This window comes from Coregonus clupeaformis, chromosome 1, assembly GCF_020615455.1.
Source record: "Coregonus clupeaformis isolate EN_2021a chromosome 1, ASM2061545v1, whole genome shotgun sequence".
In the NCBI taxonomy this organism is placed as follows: Eukaryota; Metazoa; Chordata; class Actinopteri; order Salmoniformes; family Salmonidae; genus Coregonus; species Coregonus clupeaformis.
This window is the reverse complement of record NC_059192.1, coordinates 19,312,319-19,332,094: the sequence shown is the minus strand read 5'-3', so window position 1 is coordinate 19,332,094 and position 19,776 is coordinate 19,312,319. Positions and strand designations below refer to the sequence as shown.

Sequence of the window (19,776 nt, the reverse complement as noted above, 5' to 3'; positions counted from 1 at the left end):
TTACCCTGCAGTTTACCAATAAAATGGTCTGATGGTGAAATAGACATACTTGGTATTCATATCCCTAAAGATATAAATGAACACATTTCAATAGAAAGTTAGCAAAAATAGACAAGATCCTGCAACCATTGAGAGGTTAAATACCTGTCTATTTATTGACAAATCACACTGACTCTTTAGTCATATCACAGTTTACTTATCTGCTTACTCCAGACTAGTTTTTTAAATCATATGAGCAAAAAATATTACACTTTATTTGGAACCTAAGGTAGACAAAATTAAACATTCCTATTTATACTATAATGAATACGAGTTTGGGGAGCTGAAATTATTAAATATTAAAGCGTTAATCCTCTCACTAAAAGCTTCACTCATACATAAGTTATACTTACCCAAACTGGTTCTCCAGTAGATTACTAAGGCTTGTCCTTTGTTCAAAAATAGCCTTTTTGCCTTTATACAGATTAATTGAAAATGAAGCTGTGTTCAAGGTATTGCCTTTTCTTTAACAAGCCATACAAAGCTAGTTACAATTTAAATGATATCCTCTAGAAAAGACAGAACAAATATTACATCCAATAATATGGTTAAACAAAAAATGTACTTATTGATTTTTAAAAAATATTTATGGAATAAATAAAGTATTATATTTATTAACGATATCATGAACAGGAAGGGTGGAGTTGTCAAACCTGCAGCTATTGAAAATACAGTGCATTCGGAAAGTATTCAGACCCCTTGACTTTTTCCACATTTTGTTACGTTACAGCCTTATTCTAAAATTGATTACATTGTTTTTTTTCTCATCAATCTACACAATACCTCACAATATGACGAAGCAAAAACAGGTTTTTAGACATTTTAGCAAATAAAAAATATATAAGACATTTACATAAGGATTCAGACCCTTTACTCAGTACTTTGTTGAAGCACCTTTGGCAGTGATTACAGCCTTGAGTCTTCTTGGGTATGACGCTACTAGCTTGGCACACTTGTATTTGGGGAGTTTCTCCCATTCTTCTCTGCAGATCCTCTCAAGTTCTGTCAGGTTGGATGTGGAGCGTCACTGCACAGCTATTTTCAGGTCTTACCAGAGATATTCTATCGGGTTAGAGTTCGGGCTCTGGCTGGGCCACTCAAGGACATTCAGAGACTTGTCCCGAAGCCACTCCTGCATTGTCTTGGCTGTGTGCTTAGGGTCATTGTCCTGTTGGAAGGTGAACCTTCACCCCAGTCTGAGGTCCTGAGCGCTCTGGAGCAGGTTTTCATCAAATCTCTCTGTACATTGCTCCATTCATCTTTCCCTAGATCCTGACTAGTCTCCCAGTCCCTGCCGCTGAAAAACATCCCCACAGCATGATGCTACCACCACCATGCTTCACCGTAGGGATGGTGCCAGGTTTCCTCCTGACGTGACACTTGGCATTCAGGCCAAAGAGTTCAATCTTGGTTTCATCAGACCAGAGAATCTTGTTTCTCATGGTCTGAGAGTCCTTTAGGTGCCTTTTGGCAAACTCCAAGCGGGCTGTCGTGTACCTTTTACTGAGGAGTGGCTTCCATCTGACCACTCTACCATAAAGGCCTGATTTGGTGGTGGTGCAGAGAAGGTTTTCCTTCTGGAAGGTTCTCCCATCTCCACAGAGGAGACCAAGGCCCTTCTCCCCCGATTGCTCAGTTTGGCCGGGCGGCCAGCTCTGGTTCCAAACTTCTTTCATTTAAGAATGATGGAAGCCACTTTGTTCTTGGGGACCTTCAATGCTGCAGACATTTTTTTGGTACCCTTCCCCAGATCTGTGCCTCAACACAATACTGTCTCGGAGCTCTACGGACAATTCCTTCGACCTCATAGCTGGGTTTTTGCTCTGACGTGCACTGTCAACTGTGGGTAGTGTGTGTAGATTGATAAAAAACAACATTTAATCCATTTTAGAATAAGGCTGTAACGTAACAAAATGTGGAAAAAGTGAAGGGGTCTGAATACTTTCCGAATGCACTGTATGTAACAAAAAGCTGTAAAAACAAAAATGTAAAACAAAGTAACTTTTGTCGTCCGACGAGGGAAAATAAAGAGGGGTAGAGGGGCCAATAAAATCTGTAAATAAAAAAAACACCTTGCGAAATCGTGATTAGTACAAATGATCAAAGTTACTCGTTGGTCTTCGTATCCCACAGTCTGTTGAGACTACGATGCCATCCTATGTTACCTGCGTCTGTCCACGAGAGATTAGTGCATCATTGAACATATCCATTGAACAGCACAGCACGTCTATTTTTGAACAGTACCTAACATGCCTGAGTGTGTATAGTACAGATGTACCAAACCTTCTTGTGTGTATGATACACATATACTGATGCCTGAGTGTGTATTAGAGTTGGGCCAATATATCATTAAGTAAATGGAATATCGTGATATTTTACATTGATGATATAGCGTGAAGTGCAAGACGATATATCGTGACTATACTCTATTTGAACTTTACAAATCCAAACTGTGCAGTTGGCTGTATCGATATGTTGAAAATGAAGTCTAAATGAATTAAGCAAGCCTTATGTTTTCACCAAAATAAGATTATTTAATGAGAATGCAACTATAATATCATAAAGAAGGAGAAAAATGGCACAGTCTTGAATTATTTAGTCATTAACGGCGCAAAACATAACGTTATATATCGGATATCGCAATATTTGGAGTAGCATATCGTAGAAGAGGTCTCCCCAAATATCGCCCAGCCCTAGTGTGTATTGCATACACGTAACGAACATGAGTCTTTTTTGTGTAGAATGGATCTGTGAAAATCAATTGTTGCAGAATGGACTGGTGACCCTCCATCCATTCTGGTCTCCTGTTACTCTAACTTGAATCACTCTCTTCCTCTCTCTCTCTCTCTCTCTCTCTTCCTTGTTCTCTCTCTCTCTGCCTCTCCCACACTGCCGTTGGCAAGGAGTGGAACAGCTAGTGCATTACTTCAGAGATACGGCGTGGTACAGTACCCTTTCAGATTTCTCTCAACCCACCCCTCCTTCCTTTTCTCCGTTCCCTCCATCCTTCCCGTCTGCATGATGAGGAATGCCTGGTCCTGGTCTGATGATTCCCCCATCTATCCTGTGTCTGGTGTTGTTGTCCCTCCCTGGCGCAGTCCGACTCGGAACAGTCCATCTGTGTATGACAGGCTTCTTCTCGTAGTGTTTCCTGCATCGCCTGCACTCTGTTGACAATTCACATCTTCTTCCTCCAACACTCTTCATCCTCCACCTTCTGGCTCTCTCTCTCTCTGTCCTTGCATCCCTCCACCTTTCTACATTTTACTCTGTAGTTATTTAGCAGCTGCTTCTTTCCAGAGCGATTTATAACCCAGTAAGATTATTTAGGTACTCTGCTGTTTGGCTAAATATAGAGAGTGGCATCTACATCCAAGCATTTGAACAAATATACTGAACCAAAATATAAATGCAACATTTCAAAGATTTTACTGAGTTACAGTTCATATAAGGAAATCAGTCAATTGAAATAAATTCATTAGGCCCTAATCTATGGAATACAGAGGGAATACAGATATGCATCAGAAAACCAGTCAGTATCTGATGTGACCACCATTTGCCTCATGCAGCACGGCACATCTCCTTCACATAGAGTTGATCAGGCTGTTGATTGTGGCCTGTGGAATGTTGTCCCACTCCTTTTCAATGGCTGTGCGAAGTTGCTGGATATTGGCGGGAACTGGAATGTGCTGTCGTACACGTCGATCCAGAGCAGCCCAAACATGCTCACTGGGTGACATGCCTGGTGAGTATACAGGCCATGGAAAAACTGGGACATTTTCAGCTTCCAGGAATTGTGTACAGATCCTTGCGAAATGGGTGTGCTTTATCATGCTGAAACATGAGGTGATGGCGGCGGATGAATGGCACGACAATGGCCCTCAGGATCTCATCACGATATCTATGTGCATTCAAATTGCCATCAATAAAATGCAATTGTGTCCATTGTCTGTAGCTTATGCCTGCCCATACCATAACCCCACGCCACCATGGAGCACTCTGTTCACAACGTTGACATCAGCAAACCGCTCTTCCACACAACGCCATACACGTGGTCTGCAGTTGTGAGGCCGTTTGGACGTACTGCTAAATTCTTTAAAATGACGTTATGGTAGAGAATTAAACATTCAATTATCTGGCAACAGCTCTGTTGGACATTCCTGCAGTCAGCATGCCAATTTCATGAACACTTGAGACATCTCTGGCATTGTGTTGTGTGACAAAACTGCACATTTTAATGGCCTTTTGTCCCCAGCACAAGGTGCACCTGTGTAATGATCATGCTGTTTAATCAGCTTCTTGATATGCCACACCTGTCAGGTGGATTAATTATCTTGGTAAAGGAGAAATGCTCACTAACAGGAATGAAATAAAAATGTGTGCACAACATTTTAGATAAATAAACTTTTTGTGCATATGGAACATTTCTGGGATCTTTTATTTCAGCTCATGAAACATGGGACCAGCACTTTACATGTTGCGTTTATAGTTTTGTTCATTGTATATTATTTCACCCATGTCTCGTCATCCGTCACAGCCTCCGTCAAGGTCTGAAAAATTGCATTTTCCTTTATCATCATTCTAATTAGTATTAAATTACTGTGTGCTCGTTGGAAATTTGCTTGTGGCTATCCATTGTTGTTATTAAAATGTGTTTGGAGTCAATTCAGACGTGCGAGAATTAAAATGAAATTATCAGAGCTGTGCAGTGTTTGGAGCATCAGCGATGGGGTGGCGAGGCGCTGAATGCAGAGAGAGAGAGAGAGAGAGAATGGTGAATAGGCTGGATGGCCAGGGATCCCGGGATGGGGGATGGATGGGGGGAGAAGAGTGGACGAGTGGAACACTCTGGAGTTGGCAGTCGAGAGGTACTCTACATCCCCCCCACACACCCACACATGCGCTTCAGTGTCCCTGTCTGACTGTGGGGGGAAAGCAAGGTGAATCCCTCCTTGAAACACCTGCTGGGCTTTATAAACCAGACTCCCCTTCTCTCCTCCAGTGCTGTGTTGGGCTTCAGAAAGCCGTGTCACCTTTCATTAGCTACCGCTCCCTAATCCCCCGCGAGTTGTCATCCATTATTTATGAAGCCTCGTCCGGGGGTCAGAATCACCCCCTACCCTCCATCCTCAGGCATCATCCCCTCCATCGCAGACTTTGAAAAGTTCCCTGAAGGACCCATGCCTGGCAGTCAGCCTGAAGTCTAGTAAAGTGGGCAGGGGGACACTTCACCTACCGACCCTGCAGTCTGAACCTGGCCTTGCAGGAACTGTCAGTCTGGACTCTGGAGGAAAGGGATGTTTTTCCTGTTGAAATAACCCCAGGGCCAACAGAGCAGCATTGACATTAAAGCCAGAGATCGGCCCAATGGATAACGTCAGGGGGAGTGTGGTGGTGTGTAGAAATGCTGCTTAGCACTGCCCCGGGGGAGAGGCTGGGGTGATGTGGTGTAGTACACATTGTGGCCAGCAGGTGCCAGTGTGGACTAGTGAATTCGTCTTCATATTCAAGGAATGGTGGTGATGAGAAAGGGGTTGATCTGGCGAAGCTTTGAGGCATCTGATCTGCTGAGGTGTCGAAGCGCAACGCTAGCCGTGTGAATGTTTCCATACACAGACCTCTGTGCAACGTATCAAAAACGATAACTGCACCTATGTGTATGGCTCCTCTTTCCCAGACTTCAGTGTAATGTAACTGAGAAATTCCAGGTACAATCTTGAACGCACCTGTATGCTTGCAGACTGTGTCAGATCTGTTCAGATCTCGATCTATTGTTAAACTAACCCGATAAACACCTCAAATATTGAAATGAAGTCCTCAACTTGCCTCGCCGTAGGGAATTGTTGCTGTTTCTGTAGGTATAAAAAATAAACATCTTCCTCCTGCACTGGCCAGCCTCCCACCTCCCTCCAAACAGACGAATCATCTGACAGAATAATTCCCTTTGAGTCAGCCAGCCTCAGTCTAACGCTTCCTCTCTCTCTCTTTTATCTCTCTCTCTCTTTCTCTCTCTTTCTCATAGTTTGATTGACTGACAGGTAGGCTTGTATGAAGCAGGGCCGCCACCATGTTCCCCATCCAACAAGCAGCGTTAAATGTTAATGAGCGGGCTGAAGTGGACCCCCCGACGCGCACACCCTAACCTTTCTCTAATTGAGGATGTGCTGGCATGCCGGGGAACTTTGTTACGCTGGCGCCTGGCGGCCAGAAACGGCCCGGGAGAGCTACTGTCATCCCATGTCTTCCTTATTTTCCAGCAGAGGAAAGCGACGTGTGACGTGGTGTGGTGGAGGGGAGCGAGTCGGCAGGCAGGAGGGCGGCTCTTTTGATGGGGCTGGTGACCTCTCCCACCCAGCCTCTGCAGTGGTACATCAGTGATAATAAGTGTAGAGAGAGATGACTACTGTACTGTAGCACGCAGCAGCACTGTGACAAGCCTGGCTGCAGACTCCAAAGAGTCCCCCAGAATCAAAGCTCCATCTCTGACGGCGTTTCATGTGTTGAATGCGCCGCAATTTGTTTCTCGCTCTACAGTCATAAACAAAGGGAGAGGCGCTACAGTACACAGTGTCTAGCCTCGTGGGAATTGTAGGCTTGGTGTACGACTGTTAGGCGAAACAGACTGGACAAAATATTTAGGTTTCACAAGCCAAAGACCAGAAATGATTTAGAATTGGTTCTTTTTGTTAGGATGGCGTACAATGGTTCATGCTGTAGGCTGTTTATATACAGTTTTAGATGCTTATCTGTATGTTGTTTCTTTCCTCCCCCAGCCTCAAATACTACAGCCTTCCAGGCCATGGCCCAACAGCGTGCAGCAACCCCAGCCCCAGGAAAGATTAACAAGCTCAGCCCACACCGAGGCCCCCAGTGAGCCCTCCTCCTCCAACCCTGGCTGTGGGGACTCGGCCAAAAGGATCCCTGCCCCTCGCCTCCCGCAGTCCCCCGGCTCTCTGAAAATAGCCTCCATCCCTAAGAGGCCACAGGAAGGCCCCACCACCACAACCACCACCCAGACGTCCATGGCAGGTTTCCCCAGGATGGTGAGAGGAATCCAGTGTAGGAGCGGTCTCAGGCCGGGCTTCACAGCTCCACAGTCCAGGCTGAGGCAGCTCCCACCTCCCTTCAGAGGCCTGCCCTGCTACAGCACCGCGCCCCAGGCCTCTGCCTCCTTCCTGGGCCCTGCCCTGCCTGCCTTTCCCCAGACCAAAGCACCCAGACGGACTCCAGGCCTCAGAGAACCAGAGATTGGCGGGCTCAAGGCCAGAGGTCTAGTCCCTCCCAGCCTCTTACGACTCCCCAAGCCAAAGAGCCACTGACTGCTATCTCTCAAACATTGCCCTGTAGCAAGACCACTCAGCACCACCCTCTACCACTCAAACCCAAAAGATCTGACTTCTTCTAAAGGCTTCCTGGCCTCCCCTCAGCAAGGTTACCGTGTCTACCCTGTAAGAAAGGAAGACTTGTAGGTTATATCCATTAATATATGACCACACAGACTATTTTATCTAGCTTGCAGCGCTTCCAATAAGACTCACTCAAGGCCGAAATAAAGTTTGCCCATGTTTCCGTGTACATTTGGTATATGTCTTAGACGAAGGCATCAAGCATAAAACTAAAATAGTTTTTTCCCCTCAAAACATGCTTCGGCACAATCTGTCAAATCAAATCAAATCGTGTCACATGCGTCGAATACAACAGGTATACGAATACAACCTTACCGTGAAATGCTTACTTACAAGCCCTGTGCGGAGTGCAGACTAGATCAGTGAAATAGAGAGATTGTTTGTGTGAGATGATGTTTCAAAGTGGGAACTTGCAGGATGCTTGACATTTTATAGTCCCTCCAGAACTTTTACTCTCTGGCCAAAACATATCCCAAATTATGGTTCTGCTATGCGTAGGTACACCATCACTGCTTACATTGTGCATATATATTGTGTGATGACTGTGCAAGGACAACTGCATCTGGTCTTAATATAGCATTTAGAGGGTCCTAATACTTACTCCATTGACTTACAGAACCACTACATAATACCTGTATGTGGTTGTTGGGCTTAGGATAACTATTTACCTGATATGATCTCTGAACAGTGTCGTAGAAGGATGAAGACAATATTATAACATAGAAAAACAGTGAAACTGTTACAGGAACAGAGAATCCCTTTTGACTTTTAGAAATGCAGGTATTTTGGTTATATAGACTAGAGAATATAGTTACATCAAATATTGTCCCTATGGTTAGACTGGGGGGATTCTAACAGCTGTGTGATGTTCTAAAGTTTCCCTTGCCACTTTTCAGTATTACTTCTCTCTGGTTTCAAAACACCTTTATTCTTTCTGCCTTGTTTTTTTTGGTGCATTCTCAAAAGTAGCTGTAGCTACCACTGTCCCTTTCTGTCTACCGACAGTCAGTCTGTCTGTCTGTCTGTCTTTCTGTTGCAGTTGGTTTGAGACACAGGGAAAACAAAGAGATCCATCCAGAGGAGCCATCTTGTGCAGTTGGTGCTCTCACAGAGCTGTCTTTGTTCCCCCGTGATTCCATTATGAGAAGGTCTAGTTTGGTCTGTAGGAAGATGCCTCCCACACGCTACCGTAATGAGGCTGCAGAAAAGAAGAGCTCAGCTTCTCAGCCCAACTCCACAGTAGATGTGCTTCAGGACAGAGCCCTTAATAGAAGGGGACAGAAAGAAAGAAAGAAAGAAAGAAAGAAAGAAAGAAAGAAAGAATATCCTAGCATGAAACAAAATTGCTGGTATAGTGTGCAGGCTTGTGGTGACCATGTGGTTCCGTAATGGTGTCAAGTCGGTTCCAGTTGGCATGGTTACGCGGCCGAGTGGCACGGTAGAGTGGTGTGTTGATGTCAAGTGGTTGATGCACATGCTCAGTGTGTCCCTGTCGACAGCAGTATAACATCCACCCTCCATGTCTTCTACCTGAACCCCTATGTTATTGTTCACACCTTCTTCTCTCACTCCTTCCCCAAAGGGTCCCATTGAGTGTGTAACGGTGGACCAGAGTGGCAAGGAGGGTAGAGAGGGACACGACTCTCATTCCTCTTCTTCCAAGCCATAATGTCTAACTACTTCCTGGTCCGTCGCTATGTTTAGAGCTTTAAGTAGGAGCCTAATGGCCACCATTTATACCCTTGACGATCAGGTCCTTATTTCCCTTATGATGTCATAACTGACCTTTTGATCCCAAGTCTTCTGATTGGTTGGCGTACATTGTAGAATGCTCTGAGGGGAACAGCATCACCCAGTCAACAGTCTCAAAGATAAGATTGAGAATGCCTATTTCTGGAACTTCCTTTGGCCATTCTTCTTCCCCCACTAAAGCTTTTCTATGCAACACAGTTGTGCCCTACTCATGGAAGATAAGTCTCATTGGTACAGAGTCATGGACAATGTGCTGCTGGCCTCCATGGACCCCTCTCATTATGATCATATGTTAAGCCAGGTGTAAGGTGTACTTGATATCCCAAGCGCTTGTCTTGCTGCCACAAACGTCCTGAAGTATTTGTCTTCCCATTTCTAAATTATTGAAAGCCATGCCCCATAAAGGTAATGTACCCTTGTGTTATATTTGTCAAGTGTTCCGAAGTACATTCTGCAGCAGTCCTAGCCTGGTTCCAGATCTGTTTGGGCTTTTTCTGACTCCATTGCTGTCGTTGTCAAGCCAAACATGTTTGGCATGATGAGTGTGAAGGAGTTGGCATGCTGCACAAACAGACTGGCAACAGCAACCCCACAAAGTATGTATATGACCACTTCAACAGTCTCAGGACATTGAGCAATGTCACTGCAAATCAACTGTCCTATTTGGAATGCAAGGCTGCTTCCCATCCCATCCCATCCAGATAAGAACAAAATACTTGTTATACATTTAATCTCGTCAAATGAACAAACAAACTATTTGAGTACCTGTAGGGATGAGGAAGAGATGAATTTAATAAATTCAGGTTTGACAGTGAGAGTCCTTGATTTAAAGGATTTAGAATGTTCAGGAGAGGGAATATTGTTAGATTAACGAGATCTTAACAGAAGCTCAAAGTATTTACCTCTGAGAAGTTCACACCCAAAACCCCAAAATAGTGACCTAAAGTTATTGAAAAGGGTTGGGATTTATTAATAATGCATTATTATCTTCCGGTTGTCTAGCTTTGACTTACCATAATATGGTATGTAGATTGAACAAATAACTTGCCCTCGAATTGACAGGATAGCATATGGACATGTAGCAACATGTCTGCTTTTGTGACTTCCATTCCCGTGGTCCTGAACATTTGGTGTGATCTCCATCTCTTTGATTGGACCAGTTAGATAGAAGTTGGGTATGTAGATGGGTGAGCGTGCCTCCTGGAGTTTGTCCCACTTCAGTCTTCACAGAGGAATGGAAGAGTAGAGTAGGCCCAACTGTGTTGCTGAAAGGAGAGCGTGAGTCTGCCTTGTGTTCATAGGTGTATCCTACCCCTTTCTGTATCACTCTACAGGGTTCAACACGGATGCGTTATGCCCGCCCAGGCTAGCAGATGTTAGCATGCCAGTCACACTAAGGATTTACTGTCACAGACTCACTCTCAACACATTCTGACTGGGAAGGGCAAACCTGTTTTCTCTTTCTCGCTACAGAAACATCCTCTGTAACACAGGACAGGTTAGTGGAGCTACTGTATTCGAAAAGCATGCCAAGCTTTGCTTCCAGTGTTGTCAGCTCGGATGCTTTGATGCACGATGCTCTCTGGTGTGCCTCCTCTTCTTGTAAGCAGTCTTAAGGAGATTTGTCTCTGTTGATCGTCTCTTTTCTGACTTCCCAAATCTTTTTTATTTATGCATTTTTACTTTATTTATGTAAAAAAAAAAAAAAAAAAAAAACGCTGAAACAGTAGTATAATTGATGAAATGAGATTGTAAACAGCGGGATGTGTTTTCTGCTCATTACCATCTGTTCAGTTAATGTTCTTCTTTATTTCATCAGGGTGGTCTTAAACACACTGGTTGATTCCCAAATTATAGTGCACTAGTTTTGACCAGAGCCTTATGAGCTCTATATAGGGAATAGGGTGCCATTTGGGACGCAGGAACTGTCACACCAGGCAGGCAGTGGCCGTGTCCGAAATCTGTTTTGCCTACTACTTACTAAAATGACACTGTGTACTAATCATTCTACATACTATTTAGAACGTACTGTGTAGTAAAAATGTAGTAAGCAACCAATATCAACATACTAAGCTCACCCATCCTGAGAATGCGTCACGAAATGCGCAGCTGGGTTTGTTAGCCTGTCCCCTTTTTCTGATTATCTGCTGTTGTCAAAAACATGTGCCTCTCAAAAGACAATTCTCGTCCTCAATAGCATGCAGCTATTCATACTAGATTAAAAGCCAAAATGAGCATGACATCCTGGCATTGAAAGCAAACAACATTTTTGAAATGTCACATACTATAAAACGTTCTATTTTCGCATACCCAATCAGCCTACTATTTAGAACGCGAGAACAAATATTCGGACACGGCCAATATGTCTCATCGCTACTTTTAGGGCCTCTACTGTAGAAGGACTGCTGGTGTCTGTCTGGTGGTTCATGGCGAGCTTTAGGATAGTAGAAAAAACGTTTGTCACTCAGAGAGAATTAACCAGTTATCTTATCGGTGGGAATGGTTCAGTTTGGAGTCCATGATCTTCCGCTTTGTTGTCGTCTAATATCACTGCTGTAAACTTACAACTCCATAACATGAGTATATTCAATATACAGTACTGTATGACTTACTGTACTGTCCTATTCACGTCCTTCACTTTACTAGCTGTCACATTGACTGTACATTATACTGTAGAACGTATTTTCCTCACCTATGACATGAAACTAAAATGGAGAGTCTGCTCTGAGGATCGGTTTCCTCGTGTGTGTTAGATCTTCCTGCCAATTCTGTTTTAATTCCATGTTTGCTACACTGCTATTTAATTTATGCAATATGATAATGATTGAAAACATTGTACACGATGCTAATTATTTATATGTATATGTTATACAATATCTATAGCTGTGTGTAATTGTCACTGAATTCTTGAGCTTGTCAAAAAAAAAGAAAAATCTCAATCTGAAATGCACTTTAAATGATTGTGTTGAGAGACTTTCAACATGAAGGAATGAACTTGAAAAGTGTTGAACTACTTTGTTTGGATCCGGCTCCTTTTTGCTGTGATCTCGAAGGCTACGGAGTGGCTGAGCGCTCAAATAAAGACTGCACCAAATCTACATTGTGTGTGTGTGTGTGTTGCTCTCTCACTAAGGGGTTGGTGGTTGTGACAGGATGGTATGAGATGCTTTGATGAGGAGAGCGGGGCTATGGGTGGTGTGCATAGTAAGAGAAGGGGTGGAACATGAGGGTGGTAATAGATTGTAGGGATCGATAGGCTAGGGTGAGGGTCCAGGGGAAGAGATGACGGTATTCATTCACCCAGGATGTGAGTAGTATAAAGGAGGAGTCTGTGGTCAACATCAAAGGCCACCACCCTATTTTACAGTAGGTTTGGGGTTCTCATTTCGACGCCAAACCTACCACTGGTTTGTGTGGCCAAAGAACTCTATTTTCATGTCATCCAACAAATGTAAATGCCTGGAGTTTACTAAACGGCATTGGCACTTGGATTGAAACCGCTGCTTTGGTCAGATGACATGAAAATAGAGCTCTTTGGCCACACAAACCAGTGGTGGGTTTGGCGTCGAAATGAGCATGCATGAGCAGAAAAGAACCCCATACATATCTACTGTAAAATAGGGTGGTGGGTCTTGGATGTTATGGGGCTATTTTGCTTCCACTAGTCCTGGGGCCCTTGTTAAGGTCAACAGCATCATGAATTTGTACCAGGACATTTTAGTGAAAAACCTGGTTGCCTCTTCCAGCAAGACAATAACCTCAGGCACACATCAAAAGCCACAAAAATGTTAATTGGCCACAAAATCAACATCAGTCTCCGGACTTGAAACCTGTGGTTTGAATCTAAGGATCTGGAAGGATTCTGTATGGTGGAATGGTCAATGATCCTTCCCGATGTGTTCTCCAACTCCTAAAACATTTTAGATAAAGGCTCAGTGCCGCAAGGTGAGGTATTGAAAAACGGGTATCAATAAGTTTGACCACTACCTTTTTGAGAAAAAATAAATATTACTTGTTAAACATCTTTCTCCGAGAAATTCAAATACAATTTTATTGGTCACGTACATATTTTGCAGATGTTACTGCAGGTGTAGCAAAATGCTTATACCGGTAATTCTAGCTCCAACAGTGCAGTAATACCTAACAATACACACAAATACTAAAAAAAACTAATAAAGGAATTAAGAAATATCAGAATGAGTAATGTCAGAGTCCGGAACATAAATATATATGTATATGATGGTGTGTATAGACATAAAGGACAGTATATTAATAGAAAAGGTGTGTACAGCAGTAGTTTAATAGGATGAGCCATGACTAGAATACAATAAATACTGAGTGTACAAAACATTAGCAGACTGACCAGGTGACTCTAGTTGAAAGCTATGATCCCTTAATGATGTCACTTGTTAAATCAATTTCAATCAGTGTAGATGAAGGGGAGACAGGTTAAAGAAGGATTTTAAAGCCTTGAGACATTGATTGTGTATGTGTTCCATTCAGAGGGTGAATGGGCAAGACAAAATATTTAAGTGACAGGCGCACCGGTTTGAGTGTGTCAAGAATTGCAATGCTGCTGGGTTTTTCCATGCTCAACAGTTTTCTGTGTGTATCAAGAATGGTCCACCACCAAAAGGACATCCAGCCAACTTGACACAACTGTGAGAAGCATTGGAGTCAACATGGGCCAGCATCCCTGTGGAATGCTTTCAACACCTTGTAGAGTCCATACCCCGACAAATTGAGGCTGTTCTGAGAGCAAATGGGGGTGCAACTCAATATTAGGAATGTGTTCCTAATGTTTTGTACAATCAGTGTACATATGAAGTGGGTAAAATAGTATGTAAACATTATTAAAGTGACCAGTGTTCAATGACTATGTACATACGTCAGCAGTCTCTAAGGAGCAGGGTAGAGTAACCGGGTGGTAGCCGGCTAGTAACAGTGACTAGGTTCAGGCCAGGTTACTGGGCGGAGGCTGGCTAGTGGTGACTATTTAACAGTCTGATGGCCTTGAGATAGAAGCTGTTTTTCAGTCTCTCGGTCCCAGCTTTGATGCACCTGTATTGTCTCCGCCTTCTAGATGGTAGCAGGTTGAACAGGCCATGGTATAAAATAATATAACTTCCCCATACAATATAGCTCAGTCTCTCTCTCAACCACAGCTCTACCTGCCAGCTCTAATGAAATGACGTGCTGACTGCCACAGGCTGGAATATAAGAAGACGGAGACTCTTGGTATTATGTTTATATAGTTGTTTTGCGTTAAGGTCGATTCCTTACTAAGTCAGAAAGACGGCAAAGGCACTTGTTGGAAGAAGGGGTCTGGAGTTTTATTGAGGTAAAAAGTGCATTTATATTTTCATGTGCCCTGTATGTGGTTCCAAGGCAAAGTTTCAAGGGACTCAGCAGTTGTATATTAATTATCTCAGCATAAGAGGTTGTAATTGAAAGTCCTCTCACTCTCTTTCAATAGACTCTTGATTGACAGATATTCCTCTAACTTTTGTGCCATTAAACCAATCAATTTCCATGATTGCAGCAAATCGTGTGTTTCAGAGAGGCCAAGGCATATAGCCACTTCTCCTCAGCATGACAGGGGGACTTGAGACACAAACACCCATAATTATAATTAGAGGCCCGGTGCAGTCAAACACATGATTTTCCTGTGTTTTATACAGTGCATTCTGAAAGTATTCAGACCCCTTGACCTTTTCCACATTTTGTTATGTTACAGCCTTATTCTAAAATGGATTAAATAGTTTCCCACCCCCTCATCAATCTACGCACAATACCCCATAACGACACAGCGAAAACAGGTTTTTAAACTTTTGTAAATGTATAAAAAAAAAAAAAAAAGATCACATTTACAAAAGTATTCAGACACTTTACTCAGTACTTTGTTGAAGCGCCTTTGGCAGCAATTACAGCCTCAAGTCTTCTTTGGTATGATGCTACAAGCTTGGCACACCTGTATTTGGGAAGTTTCTCCCATCTTTCTCTGCATATCCTCTCAAGCTCTGTCAGGTTGAATGGGGAGCGTTGCTGCACAGCTATTTCCAGGTCTCTCCAGAGATGTTCGATCTGGTTCAAGTCCGGCCTCTGGCTGGGCCACTCAAGGACACTCAGAGGCTTGTCCCAAAGCCGCTCCTGCGTTGTCTTGGCTGTGTGGTTAGGGTCGTTGTCCTGTTGGAAGGTGAACCTTCACCCTAGTCTGAGTTCCTGAGCGCTCTGGAGCAGGTTTTCATCAAGGATCTCTCTTTACTTTGCTCCGTCCATCTTTCCCTCGATCCTGACTAGTCTCCCAGTCCCTGCCACTGAAAAACATCCCCACAGCATGATGCTGCCGCCACCATGTTTCACCGTAGGGATGGTGCCAGGTTTCCTCCAGACGTGACACTGGGCATTCAGGCCAAAGAGTTCAATCTTGGTTTCATCAGACCAGAGAATCTTGTTTCTCATTACATTTACATTTACGTCATTTAGCAGACGCTCTTATCCAGAGCGACTTACAAATTGGTGCATTCACCCTATAACCAGTGGGATAACCACTTTACAATAAATAAATAAAAATTTAAGAGGGGGGGGGGGGTAGAAGGATTACTTTATCCTATCCCAGGTATTCCTTAAAGAGGTGGGGTTTCAAATGTCTCCGGAAGGTGGTGAGTGACTCCGCTGTCCTGGCGTCGTGAGGGAGCTTGTTCCACCATTGGGGTGCCAGAGCAGCGAACAGTTTTGACTGGGCTGAGCGGGAACTATGCTTCCGCAGAGGAAGGGGAGCCAGCAGGCCAGAGGTGGATGAACGCAATGCCCTCGTTTGGGTGTAGGGACTGATCAGAGCCTGAAGGTACGGAGGTGCCGTTCCCCTCACAGCTCCATAGGCAAGCACCATGGTCTTGTAACATATGCGAGCTTCAACTGGAAGCCAGTGGAGTGTGCGGAGGAGCGGGGTGACGTGAGAGAACTTGGGAAGGTTGAACACCAGACGGGCTGCGGTATTCTGGATGAGTTGTAGGGGTTTAATGGCACATGCAGGGAGCCCAGCCAACAGCGAGTTGCAGTAATCCAGACGGGAGATGACAAGTGCCTGGATTAGGACCTGTGCCGCTTCCTGTGTAAGGCAGGGTCGTACTCTCCGAATGTTGTAGAGCATGAACCTACAGGATCGGGTCACCGCCTTGATGTTAGCGGAGAACGACAGGGTATTGTCCAGGGTCTCGCCAAGGCTCTTCGCACTCTGGGAGGAGGACACAACGGAGTTGTCAACCGTGATGGCGAGATCATGGAACGGGCAGTCCTTCCCCGGGAGGAAGAGCAGCTCCGTCTTGCCAAGGTTCAGCTTGAGGTGGTGATCCGTCATCCATACTGATATGTCTGCCAGACATGCAGAGATGCGATTCGCCACCTGGTTATCAGAAGGGGGAAAGGAGAAGATTAGTTGTGTATCGTCAGCGTAGCAATGATAGGAGAGGCCATGTGAGGATATGAGCCAAGTGACTTGGTGTATAGCGAGAATAGGAGAGGGCCTAGAACTGAGCCCTGGGGGACACCAGTGGTGAGAGCACGTGGTGCGGAGACAGCTTCTCGCCACGCCACTTGGTAGGAGCGACCGGTCAGGTAGGACGCAATCCAAGAGTGAGCCGCGCCGGAGATGCCCAGCTCGGAGAGGGTGGAGAGGAGGATCTGATGGTTCACAGTATCAAAGGCAGCAGACAGGTCTAGAAGGACAAGAGCAGAGGAGAGAGAGTTAGCTTTAGCAGTGCGGAGAGCCTCCGTGACACAGAGAAGAGCAGTCTCAGTTGAATGACCAGTCCTGAAACCTGACTGGTTAGGATCAAGAAGGTCATTCTGAGAGAGATAGCAAGAGAGTGGGCTAAAGACGGCACGCTCAATAGTTTTGGAAAGAAAAGAAAGAAGGGATACTGGTCTGTAGTTGTTGACATCAGAGGGATCGAGTGTTGGTTTTTTGAGAAGGGGTGCAACTCTCGCTCTCTTGAAGACGGAAGGGACATAGCCAGCGGTCAAGGATGAGTTGATCAGCGAGGTGAGGTAGGGGAGAAGGTCACCGGAGATGGTCTGGAGAAGAGAGGAGGGGATGGGGTCAAGTGGGCAGGTTGTTGGGCGGCCTGCAGTCACAAGTCGCAAGATTTTATCTGGAGAGAGAGGGAGAAAGAAGTCAAAGCATAGGGTAGGGCAGTGTGAGCAGGACCAGCAGTGTCATTAGACTTAACAAACGAGGATCGGATGTCGTCAACCTTCTTTTCAAAGTGGTTGACGAAGTCATCCACAGAGAGGGAGGGGGGAGGAGGATTCAGCAGGGAGGAGAATGTGGCAAAAGAGCTTCCCTAGGGTTAGAGGCAGATGCTTGGAATTTAGAGTGGTAGAAAGTGGCCTTAGCAGCAGAAACAGATGACGAAAATGTAGAGAGGAGGGAGTGAAAAGATGCCAGGTCCGCAGGGAGTCTAGTTTTCTTCCATTTCCGCTCAGCTACCCGGAGCTCTGTTCTGTGAGCTCGCAATGAGTCATCAAGCCACGGAGCTGGAGGGGAGGACTGAGCCGGCCGGGAGGATAGGGGACACAGAGAGTCAAAGGATGCAGAAAGGGAGGAGAGGAGGGTTGAGGAGGCAGAATCAGGAGATTGGAGGGAGAAGGATGGAAGAGGAGAGAGTAGTGGGAGAGAGAGAGCGAAGGTTGCGGCGGCGCATTACCATCTGTGTAGGGGCAGAGTGAGTAGTGTAGGAGGAGAGCGAGAGAGAAAAGGATACAAAGTAGTGGTCGGAGACATGGAGGGGAGTTGCAGTGAGATTAGTAGAAGAGCAGCATCTAGTAAAGATGAGGTCAAGCGTGTTGCCTGCCTTGTGAGTAGGGGGGGACGGTGAGAGGGTGAGGTCAAAAGAGGAGAGGAGTGGAAAGAAGGAGGCAGAGAGAAATGAGTCAAATGTAGACGTAGGGAGGTTGATATCCCCCAAAACTGTGAGGGGTGAGCCATCCTCTGGAAAGGAACTTATCAAGGCGTCAAGCTCATTGATGAACTCTCCAAGGGAACCTGGAGGGCGATAGATGACAAGGATATTAAGCTTAAATGGGCTAGTGACTGTGACAGCATGGAATTAAAATGAGGAGATAGACAGATGGGTTAGGGGAAAAATTGAGAATGTCCACTTGGGAGAGATGAGGATTCCTGTGCCACCACCCCTCTGACCAGATGCTCTCGGGGTATGCGAGAACACATGGTCAGACGAGGAGAGAGCAGTAGGAGTAGCAGTGTTTTCAGTGGTAATCCATGTTTCCGTCAGCGCCAGGAAGTCGAGGGACTGGAGGGTAGCATAGGCTGGGATGAAGTCAGCCTTGTTGGCAGCAGAACGGCAGTTCCAGAGGCTGCCTGAGACCTGGAACTCCAGGTGTGTGGTGCGTGCAGGGACCACCAGGTTAGAGAGGCAGCAGCCACGCGGTGTGAGGCGTTTGTGTAGCCTGTGCGGAGAGGAGAGAACAGGGATAGGCAGAGGCATAGTTGACAGGCTGTAGCAGATGGCTACAATAATGCAGAGGAGATCGGAATGAAATGAACTAAACATCTGGGAAAGGAGAGAGAGCAGGGCCTCCCTCACCAAAACTCCCAAATATAACTCTCCCAACTTCCACCTCAGAAACTATAATTGTTTCACTGAACCACCCGAATAAAACTCTCCCAACTTCCACTTTAGAAATTAGAATTGTTGTAAACTACAGCGGTTCAATGTTTCAAGGAATAGACTCAACTTACTTTATTCAGCTAGCTAACTATGACGCCATAGCTAACTAGCATGCTAGCATCCAATAACACACAGTTTAGCACCAATACTTGGTTACAACAAACTACCAATAGTGTGTTAACACACTAAACAGATAATTCGTGTCCGTGTCTAGTTCCTTTCATAACGCAGCAATAATTAAACGTTGGCTAGCTAGCACAAATATATTGTATTTAGCTGCTACAGTACAGCTAGCTGGTAGTGTTGGCTAGCTAGCAATGGCTGCTGTGTTGACTTTGTTTGAAAAACGGCGTCGCTGCGAACGAATGTAGCTGGCTAAAAGGATATTGTATTTAGTTGCTACCGTTGCTAATAGCTACTCGCCAGCTAGTCCAGGAGGTGAGTTAGCTAGCTAGCTTCGTGCTACACCCGGCACCGCCAAATACAATACTAACCTACAATAATTACATACAATAACTACCCACAACAACCCACGATGCCTACCTACAATACCTAACTACAATCTAAATACATAGTTTAAGCCTTACTCGACAAAGCCCAAGCTATGTATAAAGCCAAACTTACCCGACGCCAGCTGTCTGGGTGGCAGACAAGAAGACATTGGTCTTCTGCAATCAGTAGCTGTAATTAAGTACAGTAGCTACTAACTACCTAACGTTAATGCTTCAGATAATGAGGTTAGAAAAACAGCTGAATGGTAGGTAGCTAGCTGGCTTAATTACAGGTACTCTTAAGCGTGAAATAACATTGGAAACAACTATCCACAGTTGCTAAAAGTTACCAATAGCTACCCGCTAGCTAGCTAGCTTTATTGGTCCAGGTAGTGG

At 44.9% G+C, this 19,776-nt stretch overlaps 1 protein-coding gene across 2 annotated transcripts in view; it reads left to right on the top strand.

Annotated features, from left to right (window-relative positions):
- LOC121536014 (serine-rich coiled-coil domain-containing protein 2) overlaps window positions 1–12,295 on the top strand; it is a 122,464-nt gene extending 110,169 nt beyond the window's left edge. Inside the window, exons 11-12 of one of the 2 annotated variants that reach the window (XM_041843399.2) lie at window positions 2,943–2,982; window positions 6,813–6,974. In XM_041843399.2, the coding sequence (XP_041699333.2) occupies window positions 2,943–2,982; window positions 6,813–6,882 (110 nt within the window). In that variant the 3' untranslated portion in view covers window positions 6,883–6,974. Of the gene's footprint in view, window positions 1–2,942; window positions 2,983–6,812 lie in introns of both variants that reach the window. The other variant, XM_041843328.2, reaches the window with a different exon arrangement.
- Window positions 12,296–19,776: the final 7,481 nt, after the last annotated feature.